The sequence below is a fragment of the Miniopterus natalensis genome, chromosome 7, assembly GCF_054644295.1.
Source record: "Miniopterus natalensis isolate mMinNat1 chromosome 7, mMinNat1.hap1, whole genome shotgun sequence".
NCBI classification, from domain to species: domain Eukaryota; kingdom Metazoa; phylum Chordata; class Mammalia; order Chiroptera; family Miniopteridae; genus Miniopterus; species Miniopterus natalensis.
The window spans coordinates 26,343,282-26,358,701 of record NC_142087.1 but is presented as its reverse complement, the minus strand read 5'-3'; the positions used below and the strand labels follow the sequence as shown (position 1 = coordinate 26,358,701).

Sequence of the window (15,420 nt, the reverse complement as noted above, 5' to 3'; positions counted from 1 at the left end):
ACCTTAGGTAGCTCTGCTCTCCTTACACTCTTTCTTTGTTGATATTGGTATATAGTAAATCAGCAGTAGGCTTGCTACTGTGGTATTCAAGATACTGAAGAATATTAAGTTGTGTGAGGCACCAGTTTCATTGACTTTCTGTGAAGGAATGCATGCTCTTTGTGCAAATTTATTAATCAATGAAGCTTATGATCATTTTCCTCTTTGGGCCAGAAATACCTTGTTTCCAGGTCTTGTGTTGACTTGGGGCTTTTGTCTTTTCTGGACTGGGAGGGGATTGGAGAGCATGGCACTGATCTGCCTGTCAATGCCGTTGTGTCCACCAGTCCATGTGCAGCGGCGAGAAAGCTCCTGGGCCCACTCTGAAAGGGGAGACCGTTTCCTGCTTCAAGTGTGGCCGCTGGAACCGCCGGGGTGCTTGCTTCTGTGACTGGTGTGGAGCCACGGTGGGTATTTTGAAACTGAGCTGTTTTGTGCCGAGCACCTCACCACAACCCTAGAGAGAGCCAGGCTCCCCCTCTCCACAGCCTTGTGGAAATCACATCTTGGGATTTGGGTCTAGCATTTATTTACCAAGAATCTGGAGACAGATAATTAATTCTCTTAAATTGAGAATGGTCCCTCCTTGCTGTTTTAATTTGCATTTCTTTGAGGTTAAACTTTTTTTTTAAATCCTCACCCAAGTATATTTTTTCCATTGCTTTTCAGAGAGAGTGGAAGTGGGGGGAGAGAGAGAGAAACATCGACGTGAGAGAGACACATGGATTGGTTGCTTCCTGCTCGCACGTCGACTGGGGCTCGGGATAGAGCCTGCAACTGAGGTATGTGCCCTTGGCCAGAATCAAACCCGGGACCCTTCAGTCCATGGGCTGACGCTGTAACCACTGAGCCAAACCTGCTAGGACTGAGCTTAAACTTTTTCAGTCATTTGTTGACTGTTGATATTTTTTCTTTTATGAATTAGTCATCTGCTAACCTTTTTAATAAAATACTCAAAATTATTTATTTGAGTGTTTCATATAAATAATACCAAAGATTTAGTCTGAAGGGTTAGTCTTTCTTCTTGTCCCAGTCCCATAGCTCGTCTCCCTAGAAACAGTCATTGTTACCGTTCTTTCAGCCATTCAATGCATTAAGTAAACTGATAGTTTAATATGAACATTGGTCCATTTCTTTGCACTTAGCAATATATCTTGTTAGTAACCTCCCCATTCTTTTTAGTGGCTTCATAATATTCCACTGTCTGCATGTACCATGATATATTTAAGCCATACCCTCTTGCTGGACGTTTAGGTTATTTCCAGTTATTTTCTATAAAATCACCTTCCTTCGGGGAATGGTCTTGGATGCACTTCCTTGTGTACTTGTCCATCCATAGAGTAAAATACACATTTATTCTAGAAGGTGGAATTGCAGGGTTGGAGGGTATGGGCATGTATTATTTTGATGGCTGATATGGGAATAATTTATGTGGGAAAATTATGACTAATATTCATAAAAATAAAAAAATATTTTCTGTCCTCTAGCCTGTCGTTCCTACCTGCTACTCTGTTTGCCCTAAATGTGGGGCCAGCAATCACCCATCTGCCCGATTCTGTGGTGCCTGTGGCGTTTACCTGAAGTCCTTGGCAAAACTTAGTGTGGAGAACAGCCTGGCTTTAGCGGCTGCAGACCCTGACCCTTTTGCTGAGGTGAGGCCTCCACCGTTGTAAGAACTGGTGCCTGGGAAGAGGTTGTAACTGAGTTTGTGTATTCTACTCTGTGAATCACCCTGGGGAGAGAGAGCCAACACATTTAGATCTTTCCTGTGGAGTTTTCAACCAGGTGTGGAAATAAATTAATTTGGGTTTTAAACACTGCAGTGATTTCCTCAGAAATCAGTTATCTATGTGGTTATCTATAATAGATTGAAGTCTAATTGTATTTACAAGACAGTAAGTAGATATAATGTCATGTAGGAGAAGTGAATTTAGAATACATGAGATAAAAAGTACTTCTCTTGAATTTCTGTGTAGCACACCAAGAATTTCCCCCCAGTCTTTTCTATTTTAGAAAACTTAGATCAGATATATAAAATTACTTTTTCCATTTATAAAAACTGGATGTAGTTTAAGGAAAATCTCACAAGGTTATTTTCAGAAGAACTTAAACACTCACGAGCTTTGTGTTAGCCTTTTATGACTTTCGCTAAGCTACATAAATACTCCAGGTTTCTTCTTATCTCTTCATTAGAAGAATTGATCATTATTAGAGAGAATGCACGTGCACTCAGTAACTTTGTGTTCATTTTTAGGGAATTCATAGCCGCCTTAATCCATATTGGATTATACATTCTGGGACTGCCAATAGTCCACATGGCACCTTTGTGCAAATGTATTCTTTCCTCAAGACACTTGAACGCCATCTGTTGGAAATTGATTATAATATACTAATTTTGTTAGACATTTTCTATTCACCAGAAAAATTGTCCTAATAAATATGCAAATATATCATGTCCACTATGTGACTAGTACCCCTTTAGATACACAACCTACATAACCTTCATTCTCTTAGGTCCCATGGTCTAGATGCAGGGGAATATTTCACAGGAAATGTTGGTGCCCAGTAGTTGGGTTGATGGATAGTAAAGTCTATGCTCTATTGGAGTATAGAGCTGAAAAGAGAGGTATCTTTCAGAACTAATGCAGGACAGGGACCATCAGTTGATTTACTGAATTTGAGACAGTAAATGGTGAAGGGGCTGGGGCTGAGAGTTGCTGGGAAAGACAGAAACAAGGAAAATGAGGCAGGGGCGAAAACCCATTTTTAGTTCAAAATACAGTTGTTTTTTTGAGATACTTTTACTTCTGATTACAGTTGATTTCTGGGAGTAACACAAAGGATTAATTGAATTCTGTTCTAATATTTTACGTTTCTGCCTCACTTGTAGCCCCGATCTGCCTGGCAGCCCCTAAGTGCTCCTTTACCCAAAGGCCATGATGTCGGGACTAGAAAGAATGTAGGTACACAGACCTCTGGCCTCTTCTACCCGTCTGGCAACCTGCTAGCGAAAAAGGAGCTGGAGATGGCTTCTCAGCAGCAGAGGCAGGAGAAAATGAGCGACCACAAGCCTGTGCTCACAGCCATCAGCCCGGGAAGAGGTGAGGAGGGAGACATGCTTGCTTCTCAGGCGGGAACTCGCTCTCCCTTTTTTCCGTTTTTCTCCCTTTAGATTTATTTTAATATATAAGAAATAAGTTCCTTTATTTTACTTTTTTGAAGTAATTTTCATTTGAATGAATAAGAGCTCTCCCTTTCACTTTTAGTGCTGTGATGCTTGTCTGACTCACAGCCCCCTATCTAGTTTGTAAATAGTGCACATGGATTTCTACTGTTACGGCAGAAATGTTGCTAATCTGTGTCGTTATTGCTGTTTGCTGTTATCACTTTAGTTTATTGTGGTAAAATGCACATAACAATTCACCATTTTAGCCATTTAAAGCGTGCAGCTCAGCAACTTTGGTTTCATCCACCTTCTTTGTCCTGTTATTGTGAATATATTACATTTTTATATGTTAAAGTCCAAATATTACTAGGACACTTAGGTTTTCTTATTTAATGTCACAATAACATGAGATAAGAGGTAGTAGTCCCATTCTATAGGTAAGGAAAGTAAGGCTTAATGAGATTTAAGTGTCTGGCTTAATTAAGTTCACTAAGCTAATAAATGGTAGATTTAGCATCTAAATGCAGGGTTCTCTAAACTCCAAATCATGTGCTCTTTCCACAAAACCACGCTGGGTTACCTCGCACAAGCCACCTGACTGCTCTCAACTTTGGTGTCTTCACTGTAGAGTGAAGGTGGAACCTGATGCACGTTTACAGGCTCAAGTGCCAACAGGGCAGAACCGGGAAGTACAGGCAGGCGGCTGGGCCTGCAGGACTGTGGCCAGCTGGAGGCTTGTGCCCTGTCCAGAGAGAGCAGCTGCCCCTTCGCCCCAGGCAGCCAAACCTGCGCAGGAAGGCAGTTCCCACCCTGCTGCACCTCCCCCCTGCATATGAGAAACCAGAAAGCTAGACTCATGTGAAATCCCCCAGCATTTAAATGGTGGCAACTAATTCAAAGGTGTTTTAAACCCTGTGTAGACTGGACAGGGGCACAAGGGAAACGTTCTATATATTGATGGGGATGTATACACTTGCCAAAGCTCAAATTGTACATTTTATATATACATATATATATATTTTAAAATCCTCACCCAAGGATATGTTTTTTTATTGATTTTAGAGAGAGAGGGAAGGAGAGAAAGAGAGACACTGATATGAGAGAGAAACATTGATTGGTTGCCTCCTGTATGTGCCCCAACTGGGGATTAAACCTACAACCTAGGTATGTACCCTGACTGAAAATCAAACCTGCGACCCTTTGGTGTATGGGATGAAGCTCCAACCAACTGAGCCACCTGGCCAGCGCTCAAATTGTACATTTTAAATAGGTGCATTTTACTAATATAATATCTCAATATGATTGATTTTAAAAGAATGTTAAAAGAATAAAAGAAGAAGACCCCATGTGCAGCAATCAAAATATGTTCTTTTGAGATACTAGAGTATTCTGTGATTAATCATGTGTACAAAGAAGCTGGGAACAAAAATAGAACCTATCCTACTGTATAGCTGAGGTTCAAATAAGTAAAACCACCACAAAGTTTGGCAAAGGAAAACAGTGTTTCTGAGAACACATGATCCACATCAGCACTTTCTTTCTTATCCTGAGAATTATCCATGGGGACAGGTCTCTGTTCTTCTTTAGGATACTGGAGAAAACAATTGGATCACATCTCTGCTCACCTCAGATGTTATGCTCAGAACAACCCTGAATTCCGGGCCTTGATTGCCGAACCCAGGATGGGAAAGGTGAGTGGACTCTGAGTGGAACTTCCCCTTCACAGTGTCCCATGGGATCAGGCTCAAGTTGCCCTCCACCGACTTCACCTGAAATTGCACTTTGCTTGGCTCTTTCCTCCCCTGCTCTGCTTTCTGCACTTCTTACTCTCCCCTGCAGGCACTGCCTTTACAAACCACTTGCACATGAGTCTTGTCTTAGGGTCTGCTCCTGGGCACCTGACCTAACACAGTAAATTGTGAGCATCTCATGCTTTTAGATGCCACATGCTGTGGAAATCGTGATGGTCAGAGGTAAATGACCCAGAATAGTTAACCTAGCCAAATTGTGTACTTAAGCCCTACACTATACTAACAATAGTAATGATAAGATCTAACCATTTAACAATGCACTTAATATCTGTATCACGTTTATCATCTCTCATCCTCAAAACAAACCTGCAAGGTAGGAGTATTACTATTGTGGCAGTTTTTAAAACATGGCCACAGATTCTTTGATAGTCTTCCCTTCAAAAGATGGAGTTTATATCCCCTCACCTTGAATCTGGGTGGGCTTGTGACTGTTGGAAAAGAGTGTCGGAAATGATGCTATGAGGGTCTCAAGGTGTGGTCCTGTAGGCATGTGACTTCCTCTCGCTTGGCATGCTCACCTCAGAACTCCTTTTGGAGCCCAGCCATCCTACTCTGAGACGCCCAGGCCACATGGAGTGGCCACATTAGTCGTACCGTCTGCAGCTCCAGATATTCAGTCCTTGAGTCACCCCAGCTCAGGAGCCAGGCAATGACTGACGAGACTCTAGGTCATTCCAGTTTCCAAACGTGAATCCATCTCTAGCCACTTGAGTCTTTGCAGCTGAGGCCTCAGACGTATGGAACAAAGACAAGCCATCGCTGCTGGGCCCGTTGGAATTCATGAACATGATAAAAATGGGGTTTCTTTAGTGAGACTGAGTTTGGGATTTTTTACACCGCAGTAGATAATCAGAACAAACCTTACGTGGCTCCAAGGAAAACTGGCTCAGAGGTTTGGGGAGTGACTTCCCTAGGACTACACTGCTTGGTCTCAAGGAATTTAGGCTTTGAAGCAGATCTGTCAGACCCCAAACACCATGCCCTTTCTCTTCCATTGTAAAGAGACACCTTGTGAGAAGACCCGTTCCTCTGTCACGAGACTAGAGGAGCCTTTGAAACAGCTTGTCTGCTCCTCTGCCACTAAAAGGCCAACACTGAAACTATTTCATTGTCAAGCATTGCTCAATTTCCTTCGATAATCTATTTTGATGGTTTATTAATTTTTTGGCCTAATCCGGGGGTCTGCAAATTATGGCCTGTGGGACAATTCTGGCCTGCCATCCAGTTTTATAAATAAAGTTTTATCAGATCACAGTTATACTCATTCATTTTCTTATTTTCTGTAGCTGCTTTTGTGTTACAATGGCAGTGCTGAGTATTCATGACAGAGATTCTATGGCCCACAAAACCTAAAACATTTACTATGTGATCCTGAAAGCATTTGCTGATCCCTGGCTTGATCTAAATTCCTCCCACTACTTACAGAGAAAGCTGCTCAGCCGTGGTACACAGCCCTTGAGTGCCAAGACCTGGCCCCCAGAACACCTTTCCCAAGGCGATGGCATCCAGCCATATGGCTTGATTGGACTTAAAGCGTGTCCCCCGTAGAGAGTATCAATTTGGATCTTGCTTTCTTATCCATCCTGGCAGCCTCGGCTCTTTAATTGGAGTATTTTTTTAGTATTAATGAAATTATAAATATGGCTAGATTTGTGTCTGCCATTTTGTTATTTGTGCTCTATTTTATCTAGTTTCTGTTCTTCTGTTTCTCTTTTTATCTTCTTTTGTGTTAATTAAATATTTTATTAAATTTACAGTTTAACTTCTCAGAATTTCTTTGTTGTTGCTCAGGGCACTGAGTTCCATACCCACAGTTGTGACTCCCCTCTAATACTTTTTTAAAAGCTTGTTTCTGCTACTGTCCATGAAGATGGCTATGAAGTTAGCATCAGGCTGAATTATATTCAAGTCTCAAACAAGGTGAGTGGAACCTTCAGAAGTTATTTATTGGAGAATTGATGGAACTTATAAATCATGGCTTATGGTTTATTGAAATGTTTCTGTGTAATCCACAGAAAGGAAAATTTTCAAATATTATAAAACTAAACTGTAGGCCAACACCTTCATAGAATTAGATAAATACCTGAGCTAAGCCTGAGAGAAGCTAGCTTTCAGGCACACAGTGTTTCAGTGAGAACAGGAATTGTCACCCACCCGATTGGCTTGTGGTTCTCAGGCTTATTTCTGCTCACTGACATCTGATGGCAAGTCTGTGATACAACTGCTTTGGGAAAAGACTGACAAAAGTGTTTGCTGATGTGTACTGTGACCTATTTGCCTATAAAAAAGAAACCAAACACTGTGCCCATGTCTCCCTTGATCTGCCCTCTTATATGGTGACTGAGGCATTGCCACATTGCCTGTGTGTCACAAACACTGATTGATATTGACAGCTTTAGTGTCATTGACAAGAGGTCAAAATACACAAAAGAATAATCAGTGGGTTGAGAAGATGGGTAACGTAGGCAAGGAAAAGGAGAGGAACTGCCCTTTATTAGGTCCTGGCCACATGCCCAGCAGGGTGCTGACAGTGTCTTTAAAGTTAAGATACATTCATGGGCCCTGCCTACCTCACAGGGAGGCTGGGCATGTCCATCGGGATAACGCCCATGAAAGTGCTTTGAAACCAAGTAAAGCACTAAATGCCACATGTCCAGTTGTGTGGCTAGAGCAGAGCTTGGGTCAGGGAGGCGCCTCAGGAGAAGGGGAGTGAAGGACATGGGACAGGGCAGGGGAAGGGGCTAAATGAGCAAGTGGTCATAAGTAATGTCTAGCTTTAGCTGAACCCATGCCGAGCTCTGGATTGTGAATGACACCACACAGTTGTCCCTAATTGAGGCAGGGAGGGGAGGGGCATAACCTAGGGCAAGGCAGCACCCAACTACTGAGGGCAATTGGCCAGAAAAGGGGGTCAGCTGTGAGCTGCTGGCAGCTGACACAGCAGCTGACCAGTGAGGGGGAACCGGGTGGGCACGCTGCCTATCAAGTAGAAGGGGAGTAAATATGCCCAGGTTCCCTGTTTTCTCCTAACTGCATGGTGTAGTGTTCAGAGTAGCAGGTGGTTCCCCCGCGGCAGGAGCCGGCAGGAGCCGGCAGCCGCCTGAGGGTAGGGCAGGGCTGGCATCTTCCCGGCCGGATGCAGGATCCCCGGTCCGCCCGTGTATTATCTGGCCTGTTATGCACAGCTCTTTCACCTCGTTTTACTTGCGCAACATCCGTCTGAGGCAGGTCATAATATTTCCACTTTATAGGGGAGGGACCTGGGAGGCTCAGAGAAGTTAAGCAACTTGCTTCTTCCAAGGTCCCTAATCTAACAAGTGACAGAGCCAGGATTTAAATTCTATAGCCTGAGCCTCCCCATCATGCTGCCCTAATTCCAAGACACAGAAGGGTTCTAAGCAGGGGCAGGACACAGCTACTCATAAGAAAGGTGCCTGGGGCAGCCACATGGAAGGTGGGCTGGCAAGAGCCTGTTGTGAGGCCGCCGTGATGACCTGTGTGAGGCTGTGGTGACCGAGAGGAGGGGCCAGACCGAGGAGCTGTGTAAGAGGCGAGTGAGCAGAACATCCTAGCAGGTGAGGGAGTTTTGGAAGGATGTCCGGGTTTCAGTCTTGACTCTGCGCAGACACTTGTCATTAACAGAAGAAGAGCAGGTGGGCAGGGAGGAGCTAGGACACCGCAGCCTCATCATTTGTGGTGCTTGCATTTTCTTATTGGCCAGAACCTTTACCTCAGTAAGGCGATGAATTTCAGCGACCACTTTCTGAGCAGTGTCACCGAGGGTGGTGATGGGCTGTTCGGCAGCAGGTCCAGCTTGGGTGAGTTGTGCCCTTCCGTTGATTTCAAAGCCATTGACCAGGAACACACTGGCTTGGCAAGGATGGTGGAATTGCTTAAAATTTGCCAGCCCAAGCATGTGTCTTACTTTCACAAGCCAGCCATTTCATTCCTCTGGTTTCCCTGAAGGCAGGGGTGAGACTCTTGAAGTCTTTCAAGGTAAACTGGGGGTGGGTGCTCTTTGGGGCCTAAAAACTATAGTCTCTTCTATTCTCCTCCTGCCCACCCATCCCCTGGTCCTGGACAGAGAGGAGTGGCCACAGGAGTCCTTCCTGCCAGGTTTAATCAAACAAATTTTTACAAAACCCATCTTGTCCTTTTGAGGGGTGCGGCACTAGGCTCTAGCTCTTTGCCTGTGGGGAGAGGCTGGGGGGCATCATTTTCGTCCTCAACTCTTGTCATTCCAGTGAGTGACTGTGGCCAGAGCACCTCAGCTACCACAGAAAAAAGCAAGAAGACGAAGACTTTCAAGACCCAAACATTTCAAGAAAAGGAGGAGCAGCTTACAGTATGTGGATCCCTTGGTCCTTACAGCTGTCTTCTTTGGCCCATCTATTTAATGTTTTATTTTGAGATTTTTTTTTTTAATAGAAGAATATTTTTTTCATTTTCATTTTCTGTTCCTTTTTTTACAACAGCATATTTTTATTTTTTGTAATCCTTTAAAATATCTCACGATTATTCATTAGAATTATTTTAAAATTCTCATCAGTGTCCCAAGACACCTGTTTCCTCTGGTGTCAGCTCCAGGTGCCCATCGTTCTGGTTCTTGTTTTCTGTTTGTCTCATGTGTGATGATCCTTGACTGTCAGGTCATGTTAACACTCGAAGGGCTAGTCTGATTGTCACAAGAGCCTGTGGGCGCCAGCATGGGTCTGTGGGCCTGGGGCCCTGTGAGGGCGGATGGGCTGGCTTGGGGCAGACCTCCCTGGGGGAGGGGGGCAGGAGGCCTTCCTTGTGGTGGTGAGGGCGGTGCTGGGAAGGGCTCAGGTGAGGGCTGTCGGCCCAAACCCTCCCTGTGTCTGTCACAGAGGCCAGCTCGGTCCTTGGGCCCGTGCTCCCAGGAGAAGCCCTTGTTAGGCAAATCATGTGCCCTCTGGAAAACTGTTATCAGAGTTTAAACCGGGAGTGAAGCCTCCTGCCCTTGGGGGAGGGGAGGACACCACCAGGGGAGGACCCAGCTATTTACGGTAAAGCCTCTAATGACACACGCATGGATCCAGCAGCACCAGCTTCTGCCCTTGTTGATTCCCTTCGAACACCTGCGGGGCTCCCTGAAGAGAGCACACTCATACCCCAGGTGTTTTCACCTGGGTTTTCTCTTTGCTTAGATTTCCCTGTGGGTCAGATTCCATCTCCTTCAGTCTCATGGATTCTTCCCCATTTCTGATCCACTGAGGGCATCCTTGCAGGGTTCCCACAGCTGTTAGCATTTGAGTGGGAGCTTTGCAGAAAGAGACAGTGGGTGTCCTTGCTCAGTCTGCCAGTTCCCCTTGTAGCCGGTCCTCTGGCTGCAGCAGAGAGAGCAGAGGTGTTTAGCAACAAGCCTAGAGCCTGGGTCTCCAACTCGCATTGGAGATGGACACAGTGTCAGTGTTCCCTCCAGCATCAGCTAAGCCAGGCCCTCGGGGTCCTCAGGGGCGCACATACTCGCCTCCTCACTTGCCTCACTCCTGTCGTGATTTCCCTGGAGGCAGGGACTCTGTTCCTCATCTTGTGTCATACACACCAATAAATTTGGGAAGAATACCTGAGAATTGTCTTAAATTTAATTGCTTATGATTTCCTTGTACTCTCTACCTTCTTCCAGTTTGAAATATTGTCATTAAGTATGAGAAGTATAGAGTTCCATAAACTTAGTAACAATTTTACCAATTTGGATACTCTACCCACTTACTCCGTACGTGAGCTGAATCTCCTTTGTGTGCCTTTATTTTCTCATTCGCATTTAGGGGGTAAGTGACAGAAGCTATACCATCTGTTCATTCAGTGATTACTTCTGAGCATGAATATTCCTGGTGCAGTTCTAGGTGTTGAAAATAAACAAAAGGCATAAAGGTCTGAGACCTCATGAAGTTGACATTCTAGTGCATTCTAGTACATTTTTTCCATAAGGAATGGAATTCAGTATAAACAACTGCCCTCCCTGCAAAAGATGTGGATTTAACTGATTAGAGCACCTTGTTCCGAGCTACTCACTGGGAGGACACAGGGTGAGCCTTGCGTCTTCTGAAAGGCTCAGAGGCCTTGGCCAGCGTCCTCGTGGCTTCCTGAGGGCCAGGGAAGGGCGCTGTTACTTCCACATAAGCAGAGAAGCGGTTGCCCTGGGACTACCCCGCCGCCACCCTGGCTGGGATCCACTGGCAGACACCTACTAGAAGTAACGTCTCCTGCCTTCCAGAAGGCTTCCTGTAGTCTTCCAGTAACCAGCATTTGCAACCCTTTGTAAATAAGGAAAGATTATATAAAGATAAGTTTCATTGCATTTTGAAAATATAAAAGATAATAGAATCTTCAGATTTCTGATGATAGATGAGAGATTTTTTTCTCTCCCAAGCAAGAGGCCGGCCTTGTTGGTTCACTCCCACCTCAGGTGAGCTTGCCTTCTGAACTGTCATACTCAGGCTGGCTGCGAACACTTTATGCCGCATGCAGAGCAAATTTTAGGGTTCACCTGGTTGCTTTTCCTAGAATAGTCATAACAAAGCTAGTGTGGTGTTTCTGGGTTTTGGCGAGATTTCTCATTGCATCCCGGTCCTTATGTGAGTATGGTGCCCTTCATCAAGGCTATGTCTTCAGGGCCAGCAGGGTTTACATGAGATGTGTATCAGTGCTGCTCGCTGGTGAAGACCACACACACACACACACACCCCACACACACACACACACACACACCCCACCCCCCACACACACACACACACACACACCTACCTCTGCCTGGGGCTCAGAGCTTAACCTTGGAGAGGATCATTTACCTGGAGGGTTGAGCCTAGGCAAGTGGGGCTCCACGTGAAAATATTTTGCGGCGCTGGAAATGACCCCCTTCTGTAATGCTGCAGCCCGAAAACACACTCCTGCTGAAGGAAGTCGGACCGACAGGGGAAGGAAGAGTCTCTGTGATTGAGCAGTTGCTTGATGAAGTAAGTGCATCCAAAGAGCTGGCCTGGGCGGGGCGGGGGTCAGCCTGCTTCATTGTCTCTTTCAGATGGAAGTTCTGTTCATATTGTGATCATCACAGGGCCATTTTATTTTTTTAAATGTTGGGAATGGATTAAATGGCAAGTCCAAAGCTTTCCATGAAGTGTTGTTACCTGTGCTAGTTTTTATGGCAAAGAAAATAGGCAGAAAAGTGCTCATGAGCCCAAATAACGTGCGTGAAGGTGGACAGAACCTCTGGCCTGAGACCCCACATGACCTTCATGTTTCCTGAAGAAGCCAGGTTGTCTGGGTGCCTGCCTGCCCAATGTGGAAGCAGGAGTTTTACCGCCGGAGGGACGTGGCAGCTCTGTCTGTTCTTTGTTGGTTCCCGGGTTCCTGTTTCCCTTCCTTGTGGATTTAAAGCCATTTAGTTCCATCGGGGATGTTTGTTAGTAAGATGGTGATTGGGTGCTGCCAGGGGCAGGGTTTGTGGCAGGTGTGTCCTCCATGTGCTGCAGGGAGCAGATCCCAACTGCAGTGATAATGAAGATCGACCCGCTGTGATCGTGGCTGTGATCAATAAGCACCATGAGGCGATCCCAGTCCTTGTGCAGAGAGGAGCGGACATCGAGCGGCAGTGGGGACCGTAAGTGAAACACAATGAAAGGAGAGTTCTGGTGCCCTGAGGCAGCCAGCCGGCACCTCGGGGGCTCTGCTGCAGCGGGATCAGTCTACACGCAGGCCCTGTTCAACCCGATCCACTTAAGAACCATTCAAACCCATTGTGGCCTTAGTAAGAAACTCAGTTGCTCATATTTTCCAAATTTGGGTAAAACGAAACCTTCAAAATGGACTGTTGGATTGCCTAAATTTTAGTAGCTTTTTCAAGGATGGTACCTTTTGTTAATTCATGAATTTATGTTATCATGGGTCTGGCAGGTTCTTAGAGCTTGCGGTGTTAAGCAATGTTTTCATGATGATCTGAACTGTTAAGGCCCATAAGAGAGCTCCACAGAAATATACCCACGAAGTTAATGCAGAAAGAAAATGATATACCGTTGTCTCCAGATGTTAACATCACTGGGGGGAGACTGGTCTATCTGAGTTCACCACATAACCACCTGGTGCCTTGGTTTCCCCAGCTGTGAAGCGGGACAGAGAGATACCAAGTCGTGTGGATGGCTTTGTTACATGCTCTCCTAGTCTTGGTACTGTCCTGCCTCCTGACCACTCCCGGTCTTGTGTTTCGGTTGTAGGAAACCCGGGGTGGAAAGTTCCTTGAGTATGGGCCCTTCCTGTTAACTGCCTATCCTGCGGACCAAACTGTTGAACTAGAAGCCTCGAGGGGTATCCCAGGTGGCTAACACTGCTGCCTCCTGAATTAATACTAAGTCAGGGTGGAAGCCCAGCCAGTGCGTGATACTGCTGAGTATCTCAAGCCTGCATAGCGGACAGGAGTTCAATAGTTTTGCTTCTGTTTCTCTCTCAAAATTTCCTCTAGTGTTTTTATTCAAAATATATCCCTCTGAGTTTTTTGATGTGCATTTTTATAAGTTTCTGCCCAATAAGACAGCTATACCAGTAGACATGACCCCTTTTTTAGTTTTATTTTATAGCAGGATGTTTGGCATGTTGGTATAAATATTTGATGGCTAGAATTTACTTTCTCAAGTTTTCTTAGGGTTCACATTCATCATACTCTGTCAACTTCTTTATCCCACACTTGTGTTATCATCAATAAAAATAATGCTACCTTGTTTTGTGTTAAGGTATACTATATATATAGATATATATATACTTCAGACAAGCTTTTCTTATAGCGTGTAAGTACATTGTGGTTGATACAAAAACATCTTGAGCACATTTTGAATTGATGCTTAAGTCTGATGAGTCCTAGCTTTATGAAAAGTCCAGCTAAGAGGATGAAACTCCTCTGGACAGGGAACAGATTAACGGTTTCCATTTTTACTTCGTCACCATTCGAACCCACCAAGACATTTATCCACATGTGATCTCACTGCATTTCTACTAAGGCTAGCGCTGTGGTTATGCTGTCAGTCTAAATGATGTGTAATAGCCCTCTGTCATTCTCGCTGCATTATCATGGTTACTATTAGAATTTAGCTGCCTCCCGCCCGCCCCCTGCTGGGGACCGAGCCTGCAACCCAGGCATGTGCCCTGACCAGGAATGGAACCGCAATGTCCTGGACCATAGGTCGATGCTCAACTGCTGAGCCACACCAGCCAGGCAATAGCTGCCCTTCTTCAAGGGAATTTCAAACATTTAATCTCTTAGCTCTGCCCCAGGTGGAGAAAATGCCACCACCAGTCTACTTGTTAGAGGATCAGCTGTGGAGATTTATTCTATTAGGTAATCAAGATTTAGAAAGAGAATGTAGCTTTATCCACCGTGATGCCTCGATTGGAATTACTAGTTGTTTGTGCCTTACTAGTAAACTTTCTTTAAAATACAAATTCCTGAACACCAAGGTATAACTGGTGTACAAAACATGTTCTAGAAGGTCTAGTGAGATAACATCGCTATTCAGAGGATCTAACTCACAAACTCTCTGAAGCATGGGGTTCTGACAAGGAAATGTATTTATTTTTTATTTTTTCCATCACCACTTATGCCTTCTTCCACCTCTACCACCCCCTCTGCTTCCCATATTTGAGTTGTTTGATGAGTAGTGTACAAAATTAGAATTGGCAGAGTCACAATTCACCATTTTCCAAAACTAAACTGTAAATAGAACACACTCTGCTCTCAATTTGGGGAGAGTTGTGAAGAAAGACGATCTTATGTCTACTGAGATGTGGCAACTCCATGGGTATATCGAAGTTCAAATGGCAAGTGCCTTATAAAGACCCAAGGAACTTGAGGGTGAAATGACAGTGAAGCTATATGCTGCTAGGCAGGAAGGAAAGCTGAAAGGTACGGAGGAGATTGGTGTCCCTGGTGTGACTGAGGCACCCTTTGTCAGTGCTCCCATAGCATGCTGTGTACCCCTCTGCCCTGCATCTACAACCGGTTCCCGGAGCTCCTGGAGAGAGGAACAGACACTGTGCCACGTGTGACATGGTGACCCTGGCACAAATGGGCGCATCAGGCTGGCACTCAAAAATAATCAGAGTGATGGAGAGCCAGGCAGAGGTAATCCAGAAGCCCTCATGGAAAGTGTAAACTTAGGTGAGCATTAGAAATCCTGCTGGTGGAGAGCGGGAAATAGACTCTTCTGTGGTGACAGCACAGCTTAGAGGCAGAAGGGAGCAAACTGTTTCCTTTCTAAGAACCACTTTTTCGGGTTGTTTCTTCTTCATGGCCTCCTGTTTTTGTCTGATCCTGTCTTCAGTCATCCCGAGGATACCAATTAGGTTTCTTCTTTTAAATTTTTCTTATGTTTGAGTGTCTTGGTTTTTCTGATGTCT

The 15,420-nt window shown here is 45.0% G+C and overlaps 1 protein-coding gene across 1 annotated transcript in view; it reads left to right on the top strand.

Moving 5' to 3' along the window:
• Positions 1 to 15,420, top strand: part of DZANK1 (double zinc ribbon and ankyrin repeat domains 1) — a 43,599-nt gene that overhangs the window by 25,924 nt on the left and 2,255 nt on the right. Inside the window, exons 11-19 of the mRNA XM_016211983.2 lie at positions 327 to 446; positions 1,527 to 1,691; positions 2,930 to 3,140; positions 4,793 to 4,896; positions 6,862 to 6,936; positions 8,738 to 8,834; positions 9,261 to 9,361; positions 11,913 to 11,993; positions 12,510 to 12,637. Of these exons, the coding sequence (XP_016067469.2) occupies positions 327 to 446; positions 1,527 to 1,691; positions 2,930 to 3,140; positions 4,793 to 4,896; positions 6,862 to 6,936; positions 8,738 to 8,834; positions 9,261 to 9,361; positions 11,913 to 11,993; positions 12,510 to 12,637 (1,082 nt within the window). The remainder of the gene's footprint in view (positions 1 to 326; positions 447 to 1,526; positions 1,692 to 2,929; positions 3,141 to 4,792; positions 4,897 to 6,861; positions 6,937 to 8,737; positions 8,835 to 9,260; positions 9,362 to 11,912; positions 11,994 to 12,509; positions 12,638 to 15,420) is intronic.